Below are 23719 nucleotides of genomic sequence, written 5' to 3'. Positions count from 1 at the left end.
AATCTCGGTACCTCTGTGCTCTTCTCACCACGGGTATCGAAACCCGGTTCCTAGCGTTGTAAGTCCGCAGACATACTGCTGTGTCCCTGGGGGATTCATTTGGAAAGAGACACACCGTTATTCAAACCACTAATGGGGTAAATCGCCAATGACCAGTTATTAACAAAAAAGTTGAAGCTGAAATGAAAATGTGAGTAAAATAGAATTTTGTTATAGATAGTTCAAACATTCTTTCTAGCATAAATGTTTTTAAAATACATGACTTATGCCACACTGATCACCAATGTTTATTTATCGATCGATCGTTTGTTTTTTTATCAAAGTTATAAATTATAAACATATATTTTATATCGGATATTCGTACAAAGCTAGCAATCCTTAATTTTGAACTAATAGAGTTAAGGCAGTTAGTCACAGCACCCTGCGCTAACTTTTGGGCTATTATAATCGAATAGTGTTATTTGACCGTAACTCTTATAATGCACTGATGTCCCCAAAGTGCAGGGTGCAAACCACGGGACCTCCGATCAAGAGTACGGCTCGCTAACAAGTACGCCCTTTCCGGCCCTAATGATAAAGGTAAAATATCGAACACTGATAACAATAATATCCATAATTAGAGGGGCACTCAATAGAGCGTTGATCATATACGGCTTTAAACAAATACGAAATTCTGTACGTATCTCCGTCGTTATCAACGGACACAGACCATTTTTGCCAGAACAATGAGGAATAATATTCTACATATGTCCACCAAGTTTCATCAAAATCCAATGATTTTTGAATTAATTATAGAGCAAAACTAGTGTGAAAAAATCGGTCCCCATGTTAACAGATAGGGATATTTTGAATTTTCGTGACCTTGCTGTGACCTGACCTTCCAAGAACTAAGCACTTCTAAGTTAGGTCATTGGCTACATGTATACCAACTTTCTTCCAAATCCATTCAGCCGTTTTCGAGAAATTTCGCTGACAAACACAAAAATAAACACACACAGGAGTGAAAACTGAAGATGCGGCGAAGCCGTGATACGATTGTATCGATACATCGTCCGACATGATTTATGTATCTTCACGAATTTTGGCAAGCTTTCAGTAAACATTATAAGTCTTTTGTAGAGAAAAAATCAGAATTTCTAATAAAGTATTTTTGCTAAAAATTAATGATTCAATAAAGGAAGATGAATACTGAGTACTACATGTTGTCTTCATTTCTTTTATCAAAAACATTACATGCAAAGTTACACAACAAATTAACAATAACAAAATAGATAGACAGATATTAACTTTTTTATTATTTTACTTCTCTTGCTAACTGCTATTTAGTTGATCAAATCTGAGAATTTAAAAAAGCACCGTAAAGTGTGAAGTACTTATATAAGACAATGCTAGTAATATAGATAATAAATTATAGGCAAAACTGTCAAACTCTGTGAGCATTGAGACAAGTAAACTAGCTAGTAACTATATACACTTATTTTCGTTTCACAAAATTGTGAAATTATATACAGTTATATACAATCCCCCAAAGATAATTACCTCCACCACCTGTGGTGACGGAGGTTATGTTTTCACCCCTATGTGTGGGTGTGTTTATCAGCAAGATTTCTCGAAAACAGCTGAATGTATTTGGACGAAAGTTGGTATAAATTTGGACTATAATCCAACTTAGAAGTGATTAGTTTTTGGAGGGTCAAGGTCACAGCAAGTTAATGAAAAAAAAAATCCCTATCTGTTAACATGGGGACCGATTTTCCACACTATTTTTGCTCTATAATTAATTCAAAAATCATTGAATTTTGATGAAACTTGGTGGAAAATATGTAGAATATTATTCTTCATTGTTCTGCCTAAAACGGTCCGTGACCGGTCATAACGACGGACATACAGATTTTCGTATTTTTTGAGGGCCTAATATGATCAACGCTGCGTGACGGAGGTATGTGCTCTATTGAGTGCCCTTCTAGTTAAATTCTGTGATGGTCATGAACTAAAATCTCGACCTTCACAGTATAACAGAAACCTGATGAAGAAAATACCTCGTGCAAGATATATTATCATATTAAATTTTGATTATACGGCTGATCGTTACCTAAACTTAGATTATTAACTGTAATAAATTTATATAGGTATTTTAGCTACTTTTGATAACTTTTGGTAGGTCTATGGTTTGACCCAAGATAAATTAAACCACGAAACAATAGATATACCTTACTTCACAGTATGCTTCCATCATACTTACAAATAAGTGTCTTAAAAATAGGGGATTTACTTTATTAGAATGTTCGTAAATACCAGTGGTACTGTTTAATCTGATATAACGTGTTATAACCTGTTAATAAATAATTCAGTTTCTTTGCACAACTTCTAAACTTACTCATTGCTTCAAGCACAATCCGATAAAGTTAACTCTTTATAAATTAGTCGTTTACACTAATTTCATTCAACATTTTATGTTGCAACGACGACTAGTATTTAAAGCTTATAATCCCCCTAATTTTCGACGTTTCTGAGGACCAAAATGTAAGTATTTTCTGTTGCTGTTGGAATTGGATACTTTCTAGATTACGTACAGAAAAACAGCCATCTATTGTCGTAAGCATTCATTTATTTATGTTTTTGTTTCTTTTCTTTCTGAAATAATAATAATCGTTTTAAACCTTTCTCTGTTTACTACACTCACTGATTGTAGGCTAAATAGTATTTATTAACTGTTTGTTTTTGTATTTGCCGCCGTCCTTAATTTTGATCTACTGACCAGAGGGAAGGCAGTCTGTTAGCACACTATCACCCACCAGCCATGCTAAGGGACTAACTGTCACTCTTATAACGAAACCACAGCTTAAAATACGAGGAACATTTTGTCGTATCGCACGAATTTGAACTCATGGCTCGCCAGCTCCGGTTTTTACTGCGACAGTACAATTACAAAGCCTTCGTTTATTTACATAGATAAACCTGTTTGCTGGGCTTATAAATAACTCTTTCCTGACTATGAATCCGAGGATTCGTGATTAATTTTTTATTGCTGAAAAAACGCGTTCTGCGCTTTTGGACTGTGGGTGCGTTATAAGAATGATGGTCAAATCCTACTATTCATTCAAACAAAAGTAGGCAAAAAGTTGCTGGTTGGTACTATTGATAAGCTGCCTTCTTTCTCTAGTCTATCAATTTCAAATTAGGCTTATGCAAAGATAATCGTTACGAAGCTTTGAGCAAAAAATCTGGAAAATAAACAAACAATTTCTTGTGCACTCTAGCCGGGCGGTGAACTCTATCATTTCCCAATTGATGTTGCATGTAGGTGAATGAACGACAGGACATGCGTGATCACATGGGCTAATCCCGATAAGTACGTAGAGCCAAGTATATCTTATGAATTCTGCTCAAATGTGGGACAGTCCGAGTTCTACCGACTTGTACTTTCTGAGTGCTTAACATTATTCGGAACACACCATGAAGTTCACTGTCAGAGGTTTTGCTTTTCTTTTGTTTTTTCTGCTTGCGCTAGGTGCTCGAATTTTTCAAGAACAAAAGAACCCAACACAAAAACTGATTGTGATTTTGGCAGATGGAATTCGATGGGATTACCTAGACGATCCAGATGTCAAACTTAAAGGATTCCCTCGTTTGGCCAATAATGGGGTAAAAGCAGAGTATCTTATACCAATCTACCCGTCGAACTCGTATCCAAACTGGTATTCTATTTTGACAGGTAGGTACCACTACTTTCAGTATTTTAGATGTGAGATTTGAGCAGAATTTTTGAACAGAAATGATCATTTGAGCATTCTAATGGTAATGGATTATTTTCACATTTTCAAAAATACTTATTTTGCACGTGAAACCTATTACATTTAGTAGATATTCCAACGGTGATCTCAAATAAAATTTCAAGATATTTTCAGGATAATTTTTCACACCAAAGGAAAATCTTATAACAAATAGCTTGGTTTGCTATGAATTTCGTGAAACATTATCAAGGATTATCTGCATGGTAGTAGTAGTAGTGGTGATAGACTAGGAGGAAACCAGCTAGTCAACAACACTCACCGCCAACTCTTTTACAAAGAATAGTGGGATTGACCGTACATTATAATGCCCCCACAGCTGAAAGGGCGAGTATGTTCGGTGACGGGGATTCGAGCCTGCGACCTACGGATTGCGAATCGAGCGCCCTAACCACCAGGCCATGGAAATACTCAATAAAGTATTGAAGTAATTGGATATGACATTATAAAAAAAGCATAATCTTGAGTACGTTATACATTCGCCAACTTGTCAGAAAATGAATGAATTAACAAAAGGTATACAAAACTACCAGAACTAAGAATCCACCATGACAGACATCTTTATCTGAATTTGTCCTTGAAATTTTTCTACGACCCCCCCCCTCCCCTACTTATTGGCTGACTTTTGGAAATATTGATCAAGATCGGCGTGGAGGGAATAATGTGACGTCATCTTCCCTCCTCTAAATTTCTTTCAAAAACATTGCTATGGCTTCTTTTTGATTTCCTACCATTTCCCGTCAAAGTTGCAACATTCCACATTTGCCGTTTCGAAATTATACTTTTAAATTGGAGGTTAACTTCCTGCAAAAAATTTGCTCTATTTTCTACTATTTTTCCCACTGGTGATATAAAGCAAAATTAACGTAGGTTAACACTCCTCTCATACCCTGGAATTATTTAGTTTCTATAGAACTTTATTTAAGAAGCATTCAAACTTCCTCGTTGACTTTTCAAGCTCTTCATTATTTTATTAACTACATATAATGACACGAAGATTCAAGTATCTTTTATCAGTTTACAATAATGAATTTAGTTCTTCAAAGTAATGAAAATATGCATTGTTTTTTGTTTTTTTTTTTACAAAACAGCACTTATATACCTTTCACCTTGTCATTAGTAAACCTTTACGTTAATCATACAAATGTTACAGTTATTCACTTTCATTTTAATTTCTGTCTTCAGTACATATTTTCGATATTCTAATTGATGGCTATTGGTGCGGTAATAGCAAACGTCAACTACGGGCCTTGCAGTTAGTTAGCTCCGACCGCTCGGATAAACTTCTCTCAGCCCAACAAATCCAGGTAGCCTCTGTACATAGTTTGGTTGTAAGCCGGACATAAGTCAGGTGAATTATCATTAACGCCATTTAGGCTTACATTGTATCAATTATGAGCACATCATTCCGACCACAAGGGGCCCGCGATACCCTAAAGTATAAATTAACACAACCAACATGTCACTAAATGGCACTTGGTGATACCGTACGATTTGTTTGTTTGAAGCTAAGCACAAAGCTACACAATGGGTTGTCTGTGCTCTGCTCACCAAGGGTATCGAAACCCGGATTCTAGCGTTGTAAGTCCGTAAACATACCGCTGTGCCACTGGGGGGGGGGGGTACTGTACAAATAGCTACTTTCTATTTAAACACCTTTTTAAATGTTTTGTAAGCATTCGTGTATTTTGTATTACTTAAATAAAATCTTGGAAATCCTAGAAAACATTGGTTTCTTCAAATGCCCATTATTTTCACAATGTTAATTTTCCGACTAGCATAAAAGCCCGTCAAAAATAACGAGAAACCAAAATCTACCAAATTTAAATACTCCAGTATGTATTTACAACTTTGCCGCCCGTAAACAGACATAAGAAAAATAAAGGGCCTTCTGGTTTTGGGAAACCAAAGCCTATCATGAGCAATATCTACTTTACCAGAAGAGTGTTTCTTCCCAGCATTCATTGATCACAGTTATTTTTTAATCACATCAATTGCGTAACTGCAATAGTTCTCTTAAAACCATATTTCTTGTAAATACTCGACCATCGTTCTAAACCTTCTCTTCATAACAAACAGCAAATTAATTTCACTCGGTCCTAAATAAATCTTTGGTATGAAAACTCCCTCCTTGACAGGCTTTTATATAGCAGAAAAGTGACGAAATTTAGGAACTATTTACGCCTATGCTAACCATTGAATTCAACTAAAATGGGAACGGGCAATGAAAAGTGGAAGTATTATAAGAGAAAAAGAGGAATTGGACTCACGTAATACGTGAAATTCGGAGAAATCGAGCGTGACCGAATGAATGACCGACGCTTGGCTTTTATGATTATGATAATAATTGAGAATTTAAAAAAAGAGCCTGTTTAGGAGATGCTCTTTCTAGAAATTTCACCCCCCAGTGACTTAGCGGTAAGTTTGAAGGCTTAATGCTAAAAACCGGTTTTCGATATCCTCTTGTGTGACTTTGTGCTTAATTACAAACAAACAAACTTCTAGAAGTTTATAAATTATAGAAAACATTAGTTCATTATGTGCCCGAACTGTGAATCCAAGGTTCATAGTTCCCTTATGGTTCTGCAAAAATGGGCTCCGCACTTGTGTTGTGTGTGCGCTATAAGAGTAACAGTCAAATTCCACTATTTGGTCATATAAGAGTAGCCCACAAGTTAACGGCCGATGCTTTTGACCAGTGCCTTCCCTTTAGTCTATCAGTCATAAAAACTAGGGATGGCCATGCGCAATTACCTCCTACGTAGATTTGAGCAAAAATACTGAAGCAAAACAAAATCAAACAGATTAATATATGTATTTTGTTGTAACGTTCTCCATCATTGGGCGAGTTCTTTAAGATTATGTGGTAAAAATAATACCAAGTCCAGTCACGTAACGATAACGAACTGATTTCTTTCTTTAATAATGTTTGCTACAGACTATATTCAATTGCAGACCTCACTCCTCAGAACCTTTCAACAAAAACTCCGATACCAATGTACGCCTAACTTGCAGATAAAATTATAAGTAGAATTTCTTTTTTATTAATCTATCGATAACAAACACTGTGACTAACCACTGTTTAGCTTACTAACTAAATCACAGGAATGAATAACTGCATAACTCACTGACTGGCACTGAAGTGATTCATTCACTTATTACTACTTTATTGATTAACTAAATAGTTCAGTGAGTCTTGTGTTTATATCGTATTATTATTTCTACATAGTACTCACAGCTTCTACATCACAACGTAATAATTAGCTTTCTCTAGCAAACAAACATCTAAATTAAAACGTTAAGAATGTAAAATAGTTTACAACAATATTAAATATATATAATATTTAGCTTTCTTAAACAACTTATCATTTTATACACAATAGATGGCGCTTTAATGACTGTTACGAAAGTAGACGAAGTAAGTAATAAATTTTTAACTTATGAAAACATGAAATAACAAGTTTTGTAGTTTGAGTGACAATTGACCAGAACTAATTTCAAACCTTATTAATTATGTAGAATTAAGACCAATAAAATATTGCATTCAGTTTCATATGAAAGGGGCACTTGTTGATAAACTGATTATAGCTTGTAAAGTTAGACTTACGATAGACTGTATTGGGCACCCGGACGCCTTTACTTAACATTACCTTTATGTAATGTGACGAACAATTTTAATTTATTGTTCAGAAGCTCATGGAGAGCTCTTCAATGGAATGAATTGTTATAATAAAAAAAATTCTATACATGCCATGATTGATATTTTACATCTAATGTTTATGGATATGAATATTACAGGTTTATATGCTGAAAATCACGGTTTTGTGGAGAATGTGATGTACGATTCAGAGAGAAAAGAGCTTTTCCTCATGTCTCCACATCCGAATGCATCTCATGAACACTGGTGGAACGAAGCTGAACCAATCTGGATCACTGCTGAAAAGAGAGGGGTCCGTAGCGCCGTCTATTGGTGGGATGGATGTCAGGTGGAAATCAAGGGGAAAACGCCAACAGTATGTGAACCATATTTCCCTTATTGGTTTTGGACGAACGTCAACCAGGACACAAAGAACAAGTTGATACATGTTTTAAATGATTTTCAAGAAGACAAATATCGACTTTCTTTGATGTATTACGAGGCAGTTGATGCAATGGGTAAGCCAAAAAATGCTGATACTCTAGAATATCCAGTGTTGGGCACGTTATTAGAAAAATGACGTTACTTTGGTCGTTACCTGCTAAAAATAGTAGTGTTGTTACCCAAAATATTCCTTATTTTAAAATGTCACAAATAACGACTCGTTACTCGTTATTTTTCAAACAGATACCTGTATTCTGTACATAAAACATGTAGTGTGTACATTGTATATTATATATATATATATATATATATATTTATGTATACAGAACTGAACTACAAGCATTGATTTCAAGACAAAAAAAAGTGCATTATACAGCAAAAGGTTTTAGAATAGCAATTAAAGGAGCTACTTTTATTTTTCCTTTATAATATTCATAGTAAGAGCAATGTATGACTTACACAACACAAGAAAAAGGAATACAAATGACTAAAATAACTAATAAATAGCTTATCAATTAGTGTGAAATACTTTAACAGAGTTTACTTCATATAATAACTGCAGTGTTAAAACTACTATTTTGGGAAGACAATATCACTGCTACATTTCAAGAAAAACAGTTCTTACAAAACTTGCATCAGACATTCCTCGTTTTTTTGCCTTCAGCACATCTTGTCCAACTGAAAAAAAAACCTCTCACACAGCAGTACTTGACGGAATAGCTGTAATTAATTAAATAAAAACTGACTTTAAGACTGAGTCTGAAAATGTGAACAGACTTTACAAGATATTTATCTAGGAAAACACCAACTACTTGAGCATTTTTGTCTCCAGTACTTTCTGCCCCCTTTGTTTGGAGACATCTGAAATAATCGTCTTCATCTTTTCTTTCTTTTATTTATTGTCAAACTTGTTTTTTTCTAGAAGCCATGAGAGCTTGAAACTAGGATGAAAACACACCGAAAGAATTGTATCATAATCGTTGAACACGTTGTCAAATCTAATTTCTATGCTTTGAATACTTCAACTATGGGTTTACAAATTTGCAACTGTTTATTGTTCAAATCGCCCAATTTGGCTAGACAAACATACAAGGTAGGAATCAGTAGTCCCATAAATGCTTTGTTTTCACACTGCAAGATGTCAAGTGTTCTAGTAATAGTTCTCATGACTTGAACATATTCCAAAATAACAATTTTCTCAGCCGGATTCAGCTGTACAATGCCCAGTTGTTCAAAACTCGATCTAGCACTTGGTCACTTGACTCACTTCCAGACATTAACTTATCTACATGACTTAGGACATCAAACATTGGATTCTAATGAGTTGGACAAGGAACAACCAAGCATCCACCTAGTTCTTTTTCAATTGTGTCGGCAGCTACAGTGCTTCTGCTCTGTTTATTCCATAGGGTTTGATCTTTTGCTAATCGAGACACTTTTTTATACTAGTGTTATTTAAAGCTTTATCTACATCAGTAGTAGGAACGAGATTCAATGTATGAGAGGCACATCTTTGACGGTCTGGTAAAATGTACATACATGAACAAGACGATACCTCATCATCAACAGCTAATATATCAGCTAAAGAATGAATTTCTACAGTATCTTCTTCTGAGTCATTATCATCATCTTCTTCATTTATGACTGCATCATCACCACTACCAGCAACATCAACATGCAGTTGGTCAGGAGAGATAGTGGATGCATCGTTGGAGAACAGTCTGTAAAATAAATTATCACTCTATTATTTAAACTTACAACATAAGTGCAAAAAATAATTTTGACATTTAATAACATGGCCGATAATCCGAGCACGAAAGGAAATGTTACGATCTGACGTCCAACTAAGTGAAACAGAACTGCCAACCAATAAATTCAACCAAATAGGAATAATATTATATTACTGTTATTTGAATGCGTTTGTTGTATATATATATATATATTGAATGTTGTATATGTAAATATATATATATTAATCTTTCCACGACGACGAATGGTTCGTATAATATTTTATTCTGGCTAATGCCAGACGATTTTTCTCGAGATAGAGGAAAGACTCCCAAGCATGAAAGGAATAATTATAAGAATGTGAAATTTAATTTATATCTGTTATATGGGTAATGCATATCTTCTCTTCTCCCATTATCTCATTCTTTCATTCATTTATTAATTCATTCCCACACCCATGTTTGTATAAAGCAAATTGTTTTCTCATTCTCTTATTATATATTCTTATCGTGATGTTTTAAAGCTTCTCTCTAATTGGCCAATGTATGAGTGGCATCACAAATGGGAGTAATTCCGTGGAGGTAGTGGGTCAGCCGTGGAAAACGCAGTCGCCAGCTTACCTAACTGAAGGCTACTGCTTAGAACTATATGTATGGGGTAATTTAAATATATAGGCAAATTCACCTAAATTTAAAATATGCTAATAACCTGAAAGCCTTGACGAAGTTGCTGCCGTTATCTGTTGTAGTTTTGAAAATTTTGTTCTGGATGCAGTATTCAACATGTATTGTTTCTAGTGTCTTTCCAATGAGATCATAGGTATGACGTCATTTTATACGACGACAGGCGATAACTGCGTGCTTGCGTTCCATTTATTCCTCATTTATCCAGTGCACAGTGACTCCTAAATAGGCTCTGAAATAAAATAATATTCCATCAGTTTCCAAATATGCTTTTAATAACAAATAAGTCTAGATGATAGTCTAATAAAATATCAATATTCTTAATTCAGGTGCGAAAAACAAACCTCTCAAATTGTATGGTTTTAAAAATATGAGAATATTAGAGACTAAAAAATTAGTGATTATTTATTATTTAATTACCTATTTCTGCAACTCCAGCAGTCAGCAGTCCTAACGACAGCCTTGACAACTGCTAGTTGCGACTTGAGAAGGCTAATATTATTCAAGAAATGACTGTTCTTGTTGGCTGTAGTGATGTGATTAAATTTCTAAAGGATGTGGACTCGACAACTCTAAATGACAAAGACTCCGAAACCACGAAGTCCAATATCAGCCCATTCAGGTTTTGTTGAGACACTCAAGAGCTTTGACCAAACATTAGAAAGTGTTTGTTTTTACTCTTGATGATCAACTGCAAGCTTTTTATGTTATCATTACCTTCATTTGCTTTTACTGTGCTTTTCGTGCTGCATCTTGTTTCACTGTAGACTCAAATTCCTTAGTAATAGAGACATGTTTTATGGACACGTTTTTTTTTGTTGTTGTGTTTTTTTCAGTTGCTTGCAGATTTACTGTTCACACTGGACGTTTTCTGTAAAGCCAAACAAAGTAAGCATTCGTATGATAAATTGTCACCAATACTTCTTCCAGTAAACTTAAAGTATTTGTTGAGATATAGCCACGGATTACGTAGAGTTTAACTCAAACTGCTGCCACTTTTCCATGACATAGTGCTGCACATAACTTCCTACTCTGATAGCTTACAGAAAGCTGACAGAAAATACACAACAAAGGCGTCCTTAGTTAGAGTGACGGCCCCCACTACAAGCCTACAAATTCATGACTCATCTAAAACATGTTTCAACAGGATAAAACATGTTTCAGCAGGAAAACGTGCGCAATAATTCATTCATCTACTGTTGTTCCAATATTGTTTGTTTGTAAATTAAGCACAAAGCTACCCAATGGGCTTTCTGTGCTCTGCCCACCACGGGTATCGAAACCCGGATTCTAGCGTTGTAAGTCCGCAGACATACCGCTGTGCCACTGGGGGGGTCTGTTCCAATATTATAATATTTAAAAAGTATATTATTTATTATATTCATGGTTGTTTTTATTTGTTTATTAATTATTGTTTTAACTACTAATTGTTATTAGTTATCTTATATTTTTAAGTATATTAAGTATTCAGTATATTACTGAATTTAAAAAGTAACGAATAATGCGCTGTTTTGACTAAAAATTTAACTACATTACCGAATACGTTAATAAATTTGAAAATTAGTCGTTACCTTGAATGTTACTAAAAAGTAACGTCGTTCGTAACGTCGCTACTAACAACGACGTTATTGCCCAACAGTGAGAATATCCAATGTCTAAAAAATTCAGTTGTTGGATAAATTACTTTATTTTTGTATTTTTTCAGAGCATTTTGCTATAAAATACGTTACAGTTAACGCCAAGAAAAATATCTGATACCATGACCAGGTGAGAACTACAGTTCATTATCGTTGCTTGTGGATTACAGTTCTATATCATGACCCGGGTTAAAACTACAGTTCAATATTATAACCTGGTGATGACTACAGCTCAATATAATCACCAAATGAAGACTATTGTTCAACATTGTGACTGGGTAGGACTAAAGTTCAGTGCTTTCAAATGTAGGAACTGTAATAAAATATTATTACAATATTAAGACAGCAATTCAGTATCATGGTCCGGTGAGGTCTGCAGTTCCCTATCGCCGCCAGGTGAACACTATAGTTTGATATCATCAACAGATGAAGACCGGAGTTCAATAATATGACCAGATAAGGACTGCATTGAATGCCATGACCAATAGAGACTTCAGTTCAATGTCATCACCATTAGCAGATGATGGTAACAATATTATGACAAGTGAGAAATGCATTGCAATATCATCATGACCAGATGAGAACGACAGTTCAATGTCATCACCATTAGCAGATGATGGTAACAATATTATGACAAGTGAGAAATGCATTGCAATATCATCATGACCAGATGAGAACGACAGTTCAATGTCATCACTAGGTTAAAACTAATGTTTAATATCATCACTAGGTTAAAACTAATGTTCAATATCATCACTAGGTTAAAAATAATGTTCAATATCATCCTTTTGTAAAAGTAACCTTTTAGCTGTGTACTGTCTTACTGATCCTCTGTCTTTTTCTTTGACTAGTTACACCATATTATACATTGTTTTCCGACAGTCTCATTACCTCTAAATGTCGATGAAGGCTTTCCATGGTTGCAACTTTCTCCTAACTAGTGTACAGGAAGTTGATATCATCCCAGTACAGTTGTGTTGGATTTTATAAAGAAGGTTCTCTTATGAGCTTGTCAGTTTCTTCGTCTTGCTTTACCCCTGCATGGCCCAGTATGTACATTTATCTGAGGATCTTACCATGCACTTGCTTTGCTTTCGTCCATCCATCAGGGAACCAACCATTTTGAATTTTATGCAGTACCACCTAAGTAACAAATATTATATTGGTAGCACTGTCCGTTTTTAGTTAGTTGATTTCAGAAATTCGGAGGAGATCTTACTTTATGGTTTCCAGTTCCATCCTTGTGCTGCTTGTGGAAAGCTTGAATGCTCCACGAGCCTTATGCAGAATGTTGTTGCTTCTCGAGATGATGAATAATCAATCAGATTTCTCTTCTGATAAAACAGTACACAGGATCACACACACACAAAAAAAAACAAAGAGCCAAAACTCGAGCGCTGTCAAATGGTTGACTGAAGAAGAATAGTCAACTATTCGAAAGTGCTCGAGTTTTGGATCTTTCTTTTTAAAATTCAATCAGAACTCTCTCGATATTTTTGGTGTGAGAATCCTTCGTGACTACGAAGATAGACTATTTTCCAACATAGTCTTTAAATATGTCTTGACAGACATTTTCTGCTTCATCCTCTACCCATTAACTACATTTTCTGACTAGGCTGGTGTGAGCTCTACATATTAGTACTGTGTGTGGCCTACTAATGGTATCGGCCAGGGGGTGAAATTCTCAACAACAAAAAAGTAGAGGTACTTAGCTGAGTGAAGTGGGCCTGTTTTTTTAAAAAAGAAAAAATATACGTGTAAACATAAAAAAAAACAACAGCTCAAATAAGTCCCGGTACCGCCTTAAAAAATAAGTTCCAGTACTCAGTACCGGTGAGTACCGGCAGAATTTCACCCCTGATATGAGCAAAAAGAAAAAGGCTAGTTGATAAATGTTATCAAATCCAGCTAAAGATTGCTGTATAGTAACATAGAGACTAATAACTGCAATTTTCATTAGTTACATTAACATTTAAACAGCTAAATAAACGCAAGTAAAATATATCTACATTCAATGAAATAATTTACGCAAAATAAGTGCCTGGAGGTTTTAAATTAGAACGTCACAAAAACCCATCAGTGGCATCTCTCACTGCTCTCTCTGAGTCCCTGTTGCCGGATATCGTATCTATTTGGTATGAAGGAAATCAGACAAAATCCTGAAACGATAATAAGTGGAGCTTTCTTAGAAAACAAATAAAAACAATGTATACAACATTAACTGACCCAACTCAGCATTATCATGAGTAAAACATAACATGAAAATGACGAAACTTGTATTTCTCTTCTGTAGAGATGTTCGAGAACTTAACAATATGTTCCATACTACCGTTAGAGTTAGTTTATTACTTTAGACTGGACTCATTTTCTTTCATAATGAAGTTCGAGTTATCTTTTCAAGATTTTGTCCAGTATTATTCTGGTGAGTAGTACAAAATTCGAACGGCTCTGCCTGAGCCCTAGGGGTCTCTGACCTAGCCATCTAACCCAGAAAAAGATGCCGGGGCTGAAAATGTGGCCTCTAATTGTAATGTAGCTACCTCACTTTACAGTTAAGAAAAACGTGTATTATTAAAACTAGCGGCCTCAGCTACTGTAGGGCCGGGTGTGGCCTCGTGTTTAGCGTTATCTAACCTTGAATCTCAGGGTTCGTGATTTGCGAGTCCCGTTGTCGCAAAAACACGCTCTGCTCTTTGGGGCCGTGATACGCTGTACTGCAGTTATTTTCTCTTGTTGTGCTATCAACATGTGTTTATATCATTCACCACTTCGGGTTCAACATGTTACATTATATTGAATGATTTTATGTTTCTGCCTATTAGAGAGCTCAATTTAAAGAACTGACGAAAGACATTAGCTTTCAAAGTTAGTGCGATTAATTAGAATGTTGATAAGTATTTTAGTTTACGTTTTATGTTATTAAAAACTGTAACCAACAAAATAACGGATCTTGATATAATCTGATTCATGAATAGTTTGGACCATATCGGTTCTTCCAGGGTTAAATTATGCTAATTTGAAATAGAAGTGGTAAATATTTTGTTCTTTTTTCTTTCGTTTTTTGGGCATGATTATTATTTAAAAGAGTTTATTTTTACCTACTAAGCTTTAGCTCTTACAATCTGTCTGTAAGTGTTAATGCCACGAGGATCTCATTGTATGCAGGTCATACCTATGGCCCTAAGTCCAAGCAATGTAAACAATCCGTTCAAGACATCGACAACATTGTAAACACTTTACTGGATGAGATTTCAAGCAGAAAGTTGAAAGATGAAGTAAGTAAAAGCTGTTTAATTCAATCAAAAGTAATTTGAAACTAAAAAAAATTTAAGTCAAATTATAATTTTTATTAACAGAATTATTAAAAGTTTGTTTTTTATAGGTGAGTATAAAACTGCAGATTTTATTATTTTGTCGGGTTTCACAAAACTTTGACGAGGTTTAAATCATAAACACTGCAGCTGTTACAACTATCCGTGTCTAAGTATAATAGAAAAACTGCCTTTAACGCTAAACCTAGATTGCTGGGAGTTAGTTATAAATGTATTTCGTTCGCTAGAAGTCATCAATAAGTCTATAGAAGTTCTTCTGTCCTAGATATATCTATGTCAACAAAAAATGAATGTTTTTGGAGTGAGGAAGTTCCCAATCTTTCAAATTAACCAAGGCACAAACGAAGGTAATTTTGTACCATGCAGAGTGGTAAACCTAATCATAACAAGACACATAACTACTTTATTTAGTGCTTATTATGTGTAAACCAATCCACTAAGTAAGCCAATGCGATAAGTTTTGATTAAACATTTTCACGTCTAAATTTTTCTGAATAAAAAATTAATCTTTTGTTCTTAGATATGAAATTCGATATTTGAATTTAGATCAAGCATAATAAAAATCAAAGGTCGGGCGTGGCCTAGTGGTTATCGTGGATAGAGTGTGAATTCGAGGGTTCATGGTCTGTGTCCCATTGCTGTAAAAACACGCTCTGCACTTTGGAGCTGTGGTGCGCTATAAAATTAATAGTCAAATCCAATTTTTCAGTCAGGCAAGAGTAGCCCAAGAGGTGGCGATGGCTATTGTTGACTTCATGTCTTCCCTCTAGTCTTTCTGTTCAAAATTAGGGAAGTTTATGCGCAGATAGCACCTGTGCGATTTTGTGCGAAAAATCTAAAAACCAAACCGAAAAAGTTGATACTATAACTCACTATCACGAATGATGTGTGGAAATATGAAAATTAATTTACGAACTATTATTTAGAAGTTGAAAGGCAACTTGCTGATAGAAACAATATTTAGAAAAACCTTAACACTTTTTTATAACAACACCTTTATCATTAATTTCTTATTTAATTTCTTATTCTGGAAATAAGCTGGTTAACAAGTAAAAACTTCAATGAAAGTCGCGTCTTTTTTAGAGTATTATAAGCTGAATGTAAAATAAATAACAAATATATTGTTTTTTAGACGAAGTAAAAAAAGAGTATTCTTGTGACACAACAATATTACAAATAATGGACTTTTTTGTTGCTTTGTTTGATGACCCATAAACTTGGTTCTTCTCCTTCATGTTCATCGACAGCTTCTATTTCCTCGGAGTTGTCTTATAATGCCACTTTTATACCATTGTTTATTTGTTCTATCTGATTTTTTGAGTTCGCTTTAATAAGCAGTTCAGGAAGTATTACATTGGTTCTTTTCAAAAAATTTCAAAACTCCTTCTATAAAATGCCCCCCAGTAGCACAGCGGTATGTCTGCGGACTTACAACGCTAGAATCCGGGTTTCGATACCCGTGGTGGGCAGAGCACAGATAGCCCATTGTGTAGCTTTGTGCTTAACTTAAAAACAAACCCTCTATAAAAATTATTGAAAGCGAGAAGTTAGAAACACGTTATTTGAATACTTGACTTCAGTCTACTGGCACCAAGTCTCCAATTTCCTTCTTTCACGATATCCAGTCTTTACTTCTTGAGAGTTTGCAAAACTACATTTATTGTCGAGGTTGCTTATGGTCTGTTATATTTGTATCTTTTTACAATGACTTTATTGTTTTACAAGGCAACCAGTGACGAGTATATATACATATTTAATGTTTTACTTCCAGGAGCAGTTGTCCGCTGGAATGTTCACAAGTTTATTTTAAAGGGCACAGTCTGCTAGTTCGTGATAATATTGGGTATTTGACAGGTCGTAAAAATGATCAGTTGACCAGTCAAGTAATAGCCAAATATTTTTTTATGTATAGTTTACTAATCTCTATCATAAAAAAAGTAACAGAGAACATTAAAATTTATGTTTTTTATACCTTTTATAATTCCTGAAGACGATTTATTTCTCTTGCTAGGCTATTTTAATCTCGACTAATTATTTGAAAATTAAACATCATTATTCGTTTTTTTGTGTTTTCTTACTTACAGTATAAATCAAATAATATATATATATAAAACTAACTCTATATATATGTATATTTTCTTTCGAATGTTATCTATGTTTTTGTTGTTGTTTTTTCTGCTCGTATCCGAAATTTATACTCAACATAATCATTGTTTATTAAGTCTATGGGATATTATTTGTGTAAAAAAATAAACACCTTGCGCTGTAGACTAGTCAAATAATATTCTAAAGGCTTCTTCATGAATTTTATCTTCTATTATCCTGTTCTTTGTCACTCTGACCCTCGCTTCTTTTCATCGGTTTCAAGAACTCATCTTCACAAGACAAATACTGGCCCAGGGCTTCTCCAGAATGTTTTTTGCCAATCTGAGGTTGGAAAAAATAAGAGAATAACTTTCCGACCATGGACATTTGACAACCTTAATTTTGTACAGTTCTCCAAGCGAACCATTCAATTCCGTTCAACACATGCCGTGATGGAAGGAACAAACAAATTGTGGACTAAGAAACAGCTAAAGAAGATGCATTGGCTGCTTTTAGCTAAAGAAAGAGTAGTAGAATCCAAAAGTTGGGGAGGAGACATTAGAATACATTAGCTGAAGAAAGAACATTAGAATCTGCCAAGTGAGAAGGAATCAGTAGAACCTAACAACTGATTCGTTGGTAAAAGAGTAGCCCAAGAGTTGGCGGTGATGACTAGCTGCCTTCCCTCTAGTCTTACACTGCTAAATTAGGGACGACTAGTGCAGATAGCCCTCGTGTAGCTTTGCGCGAAATTAAAAAAACAAAAACCTAACAACTGAAGAATGGGTAGGATAGTAAATCCACTAACCAATGAATAGTAGAGAGTAAATCATCTGAAAAAAAAAGACAATATTGTTAATTAGATGAAAAAGAAACGGAATCAAAGGCTAAGGAAGGAGTAGTAGAACCTATTAGCTGAAAAAATGCATTACAATAAAAGAACATACAATAAAACCAGCAGGTCACCGAATGGACGACAAGTTTTACCAGTTAGTTAAGGAAAAACATTTTTAGAATCATAAACCCAAATAATGTAGATTTATAAGACAGCAAGGTTTAGAAATGGTGTGGCAGTCTACAAAACAAGCAGGATATAATTGTATTTATTGAATCAAGGACAAATATGAAGTTCATCGAGAGAGGCAAAGTTCAACCGTTCCGCGTAAAATACATTAGGGTGCATATACAGAAGAAAAGAAAGTTCATAGGTCAGAGAGGAGATGAAAATTTCTGTATCGTTGGATATTTCGGCGAAATAATTTGACAGACAAGTAGAAGAGAAAGTTACAGCAAAATATATATTAACAGAGAGGACAGGACGGAGTTCAACAATGGAAGAAAAGTTGCTTAGTTTCAAAAAATAAATAGATAAACGAGCGAAATTAAACTCTACTAGAAGATATCACGGTTCTAAAGTCTGTATCAGAATAACAATAAAACTAACTATTCGTTCTGAATAACCAGTCTATTAGAACTGTATACTTTATTATTATTATTAATGGCAGTCAACTCATATCATGATGTTTGGACACAACTCAAGGTTACTATGAAGGTATTTCAATATATTTAAACATTGCTCTTTGTTTTTTTACTGCTTCGTCTTTATTAGGTAAAATACTTTTAAATTTATTCACCAGGAGTTATATAATTATGTTTCAAAATTATTCAACAGATGAAGAGTTATAAAGTTATTTTGGCCATAGTTTTAGTTTCGTGACAAGCTTAGATTAATATAGTCATTATAGACCTCATTCAAACCACTGGAAACAATATCACATGTTACTATCATAATAACCATATAAACTTACCAAACGTTTCTTTTGTATTTGTTTGTAGTTAAGCACAAAGCTACACAAATGGCTATGTGTGCTCTGCCCACCACGAGTATCGAAATCCGGTTTCTAGCGTTGTAAATCCGCAGACATACCACTGTGTCACTGGGAGGCGTTGAGTGCAAGCTACACTTTTTAATTTTTAATTAACATTTACTTCATTGTTTATCGAAAATTATATAAGATATATTAATTCTATAAATTGTATTTTTATGTACAAATTGCGTGATTTTTATACCTGTAATCTAATGTAAAAGTTGCTTTCTTTCTTGTATATAATTATTGTATTCCTTGCTATAATACTATATTCTATCGTTTCCTCTCAGACAATTATCGTGAGTTTGCTAAACTCAACTTTAAAATAAACAAAATTAGGTCTTCAATTTTGTTGTTAAAATGAAATAACAACGAGAATACTCGACTAATGAAACATTACAGTTTAGTCTTTATAAGTAGAAGCATAAGAAAACGTATATTTAATTAGATATACTAATTACTAGGTTGATTTTTAGTTTCGCTCAAATTTAATGGCTTACTCTAATCGGAAGTCATTATTATTGCTATGGCTCTAAAGTATCATTTTTAAGTCTTTCAAAATATCGTTGTAGTTAAATTATCCTACATCTGAAGTTAGTCATTACACAACTAGTTAATTATCCTTCTATTTAACTTCCATTCTCCAAATGATTCAGTTTGTCAATATTATTTCAAGTAAACATCACCCTAAACGTGCGGCCTTTGTCTTTTCCAACTCTTTCAGGTGAATATAATAATCATTTCTGACCACGGAATGACGTCAAGTAAGTCCCCGAAAGTCAAGGCCATAAATGTAAGCACCGTCCTTGATCCTAATGACATTGTGAAAATGTTGAATAAGGGCGCAGCGACCTATATTCGACAGAGAGATAAATTAAAACTGTAACTTGTGTATGTTTTTTGTTTTTGTTTAGTTAGGGCTAAACTTTACTGAACTTAATACCATCAGTACATAAACTTATAATGTTATTCTACGAAGTAGCGTTAGACCTTTTTAAAAAAATTGATGAGTTGTGTTGTAGTACAAAATGTCTATTAAAGTATATGTACATATACCTTTTGTTTACATCTGTTGAAAAGAAGCGCGCGCGCATGCGCATTTAGATAGTAAGGTGTGCGCTCATTTTCAGAACAGACAAAAACTGAGTATTGTTTTAATCGATTAGATTGAAGATACTTCCAAGTCCTTATCAAATCTTTACCTCACCTTTTCTTCTTTGCCTTCAACGGGCACTATCATGGAGGATTGCAACACTACTTCTTTAAATACAGGGTTTCTAGAATAATACAAAATAATTGTAATTGCAGACACCGAAATCTATAAGTTCTCTTGCCTTAGGCCTAATATTAGTTAAGTCTTTAATAAGTAGTATCGCTCAAGTTTCTCGGAGAGAATTTTTACGGGAAATTATCAAACAAGCAGATACTTAACAATATAATCTAATCCGGGCTGAAACATTAATCAGTGAAACACAACTTCAGGACTCGGTTATACTGAACACTACAATTTCTATCAGAATACATTAATACTTTAAGACTCCGTATCAAATTGAGGCAAATATGACGATACTAGAAGAGACAGCAAAACATTTGCGGTAAAATTAGTATCTTTAAGTCCTTTCTTAATTAAAACTAGTTTATTCTTTCTCGTTACAAACCTTGTAATACACTTAATTTCCACAGTCACTTTAACTTGAACACACGCTATAATTCACAACGCTTCACGCACTTTACTTACGGTCACTACCGCTCGCTTGACTCGATTATCTGTCTCTATATCTCTCTATCTGCAATTATCTCTCCGCTTTATTTGCCGGGCTTACATACTAAAATAGAGGGCGCATAGAAAAGACTAGAGTTGCCAGGAAAAGTCAAGATCCTTCGAGAATCTCATGACGTGTTACTAGCGTCACGTGACTTCCGCTGTCATAACAATATTTACAGACGAAAGACGTAGCTGATATGTTCGAACAATTCATTTCATAGTTTTTGTTTATTTGAATTTTTTTTAATAATCGTTGGTTGGAAAGATAATTATTTTTAGTAATTATATACCGCCGATTTGAAATTACAATGTTTGAAAATTAGAAATGAAATACCTCAAAAAAGTTCCAACTAGAAACACAGATTTATAAACGAAATATGCCGCTTACTTACTTGTTACGTAGAGATACAAATCAAATATAAACATTTAAATTGAAAAAAAATCAAACCGCTGTCGCAAATACTGTGGCGTTTCTTACCGTTTGCGATTGAGGGTTTATTTCTATTGACTGGTTTGAATTAAGACAGAATGGTTAAAGTTTCGGTTCCACGTAAGTTGTTTAAGTATGTTACACTGGCATATTTCATACCTATTCTTAGGTTGCCCAATATCATTCCTGTTTGCCAGTAGGATAAATTCTTGTTCTTCTCTCTATTCCTGCTGACTTACTGTCATTTGATTACATCTTCTCAGATAATCAAATACGTGACATATCACGATGAATTTATTTTGCATATTTAAATAAACGGCATATCTTATAAATATGGGGGGTCCTAATAAGTCTCCAGTCAGTATACGATAATAAAAGGTTTTAACTATTTATGTCTCAAAGGGTATTTTTAATATAAAAGGTCTACCAAGATCTTATACGAGCTAAGTTGGAAGGCCTCCGCGTGTACAAAAAAGAAGATATTCCAGAAAAATATCACCTCAAAAATCACCGATTGGTCCCAAAAATTCTACTTATGGCTGACAAAGGATATTATATTCAAGGGGTAAGTTTTACAGTTATCCTAATTTTACCGTAGTTAGCTACACATCTAAATGTCAAGTTTAATATTCACTATGTTACATCGACGTCAATATTAAATAGTTGTATGTGGTATTCATCGAGAATTTCCAGAAATATCGTCATCAAGCTGTTATCAATGTCCTTTACTTCCATTTTTATCCAGTGGTTTCACAACGATTACTCGATTCAGTTATCCACAAATATTTAAGATAAAATCGTGATTACATTAGTTATACGTTGATACAACTTATGGACCGATTTTACTTTGACTTCACTATGCAGGTGATTTACTTGGATATCATTATTCAGATTGTTCATTTCCCTACTGCCTGATATTACTATGCGAATATTCTACATACATCCTTACAAACGTATTTTAGCTAGGTGTCTTAGTCCAGACGATCTACTTGGGTAGCATGACGGAAGTTTTTACTTAGGTGTTTCAGTCCATATAGTCTACATGGATATGTTAATGGAAGTATTTTAGCTAGGTGTCTTAGTCCAGACGATCTACTTGGGTAGCATGACGGAAGTTTTTACTTAGGTGTCTCAGTCCATATAATCTACATGGATATGTTAATGGAAGTATTTTAGCTAAGTGTGGACTGAAGTATCTAGGTAAAATACTTCCTCTATCATATCCAAGTAGACCATCTGGACTGAGACACCTAGTTAAAATACTTCTATTGTCATATCCAAGTAGATCATATGGACTGAGGCACCTAGGTAAAATATTTCCGTCCTGTTACCCAAATACATCGTCTGGATAAAACACCTAGCTAAAATGTTTTTAGTATCACATCCAGGTAGATCGTCCGAACTAAGACACCTAGGTAAACTATTTCTGTCATGCTATCCAAGTAGATCGTCTTAACTAAAAGTCAATCCACTTGGATATGATAATGGAAACATTTTAACTAGGTGCCTGAGTATAGATTATCTACTCGGATATGATAATGGAAGTATTTTAACTAGTCACCTCTATTCAGGTAATCTACTTTAGATGGTTTACCTGAGTGTCACAGTGGAATTATTACACTTAGATGTCTCTATTCAAATGTTTACGTGGATATCACAATCTATTATTCTTAACCTACGTAGTATACGTTACTTGCTTCTAAGTGTGTTATGACAGGATGTTTCTAATTAAGGAATCTACGAAGATATATTAAAACATATTTAAATTAAATTATTAACTGGGCTTATATCGGTAACATACTTTCTTCATGAATACGATTATAAACATGACATTCTTTTTGGGGTCTTTAGTTGTAACTGAGAAATGAGGTAGTGGAAAGATACCAGGCAGTTCAGAACTGTTTACTTTAAATGTTTACCACATTATTGGTGTCAACTTTGCAGGTACAGGTCATGGGCAAAATGTTCCCACTTGGTACAAAAATTTACACTGGAAATCATGGATATGACCCCAACTCACTCAGTGATATGAGAGGGATTTTTTATGCTACCGGAACCAGTAAGTTAGTGTTTTTGATGAAAGTGTAAATTTTGTGAGTTATAAGGACATATTTCTTAGTGTGAAGCAATATGTTTTAACCTAGATATATCCATAATATTTTCTGTTAGTTTTGTTTTTATTCAAATATTAACATTTTTGGTATTTAGATTGCTTAAAACACATTTTGTGTGTATGTGTTGTTTGCTTTTGTTCATCAAAAATAAAATAAAACATCATTTTATTGTTTTTCTATTAATAGTGTTCCCTTTAACTTAAAT

The 23719-nt window shown here is 34.2% G+C and overlaps 2 protein-coding genes across 2 annotated transcripts in view; both read left to right on the top strand.

Annotated features, from left to right (window-relative positions):
- LOC106469989 (ectonucleotide pyrophosphatase/phosphodiesterase family member 6-like) overlaps positions 1-20091 on the top strand; it is a 34972-nt gene extending 14881 nt beyond the window's left edge. The window contains exons 2-5 of the mRNA XM_022398547.1: positions 3512-3715; positions 7590-7946; positions 15086-15195; positions 19930-20091. Coding sequence (XP_022254255.1) covers positions 3512-3715; positions 7590-7946; positions 15086-15195; positions 19930-20091 — 833 coding nt within the window. The remainder of the gene's footprint in view (positions 1-3511; positions 3716-7589; positions 7947-15085; positions 15196-19929) is intronic.
- A 1805-nt stretch (positions 20092-21896) lies between these two features.
- Positions 21897-23719, top strand: part of LOC111088433 (ectonucleotide pyrophosphatase/phosphodiesterase family member 6-like) — a 3140-nt gene continuing 1317 nt past the window's right edge. The window contains exons 1-2 of the mRNA XM_022398546.1: positions 21897-21965; positions 23345-23459. Coding sequence (XP_022254254.1) covers positions 21936-21965; positions 23345-23459 — 145 coding nt within the window. The 5' untranslated portion in view covers positions 21897-21935. The remainder of the gene's footprint in view (positions 21966-23344; positions 23460-23719) is intronic.

Source organism: Limulus polyphemus, unplaced genomic scaffold, assembly GCF_000517525.1.
Source record: "Limulus polyphemus unplaced genomic scaffold, Limulus_polyphemus-2.1.2 Scaffold3760, whole genome shotgun sequence".
Lineage (NCBI taxonomy): Eukaryota > Metazoa > Arthropoda > Merostomata > Xiphosura > Limulidae > Limulus > Limulus polyphemus.
Note: the sequence above shows the minus strand (reverse complement) of the source record. Positions and strands in the feature narration are given on the sequence as shown.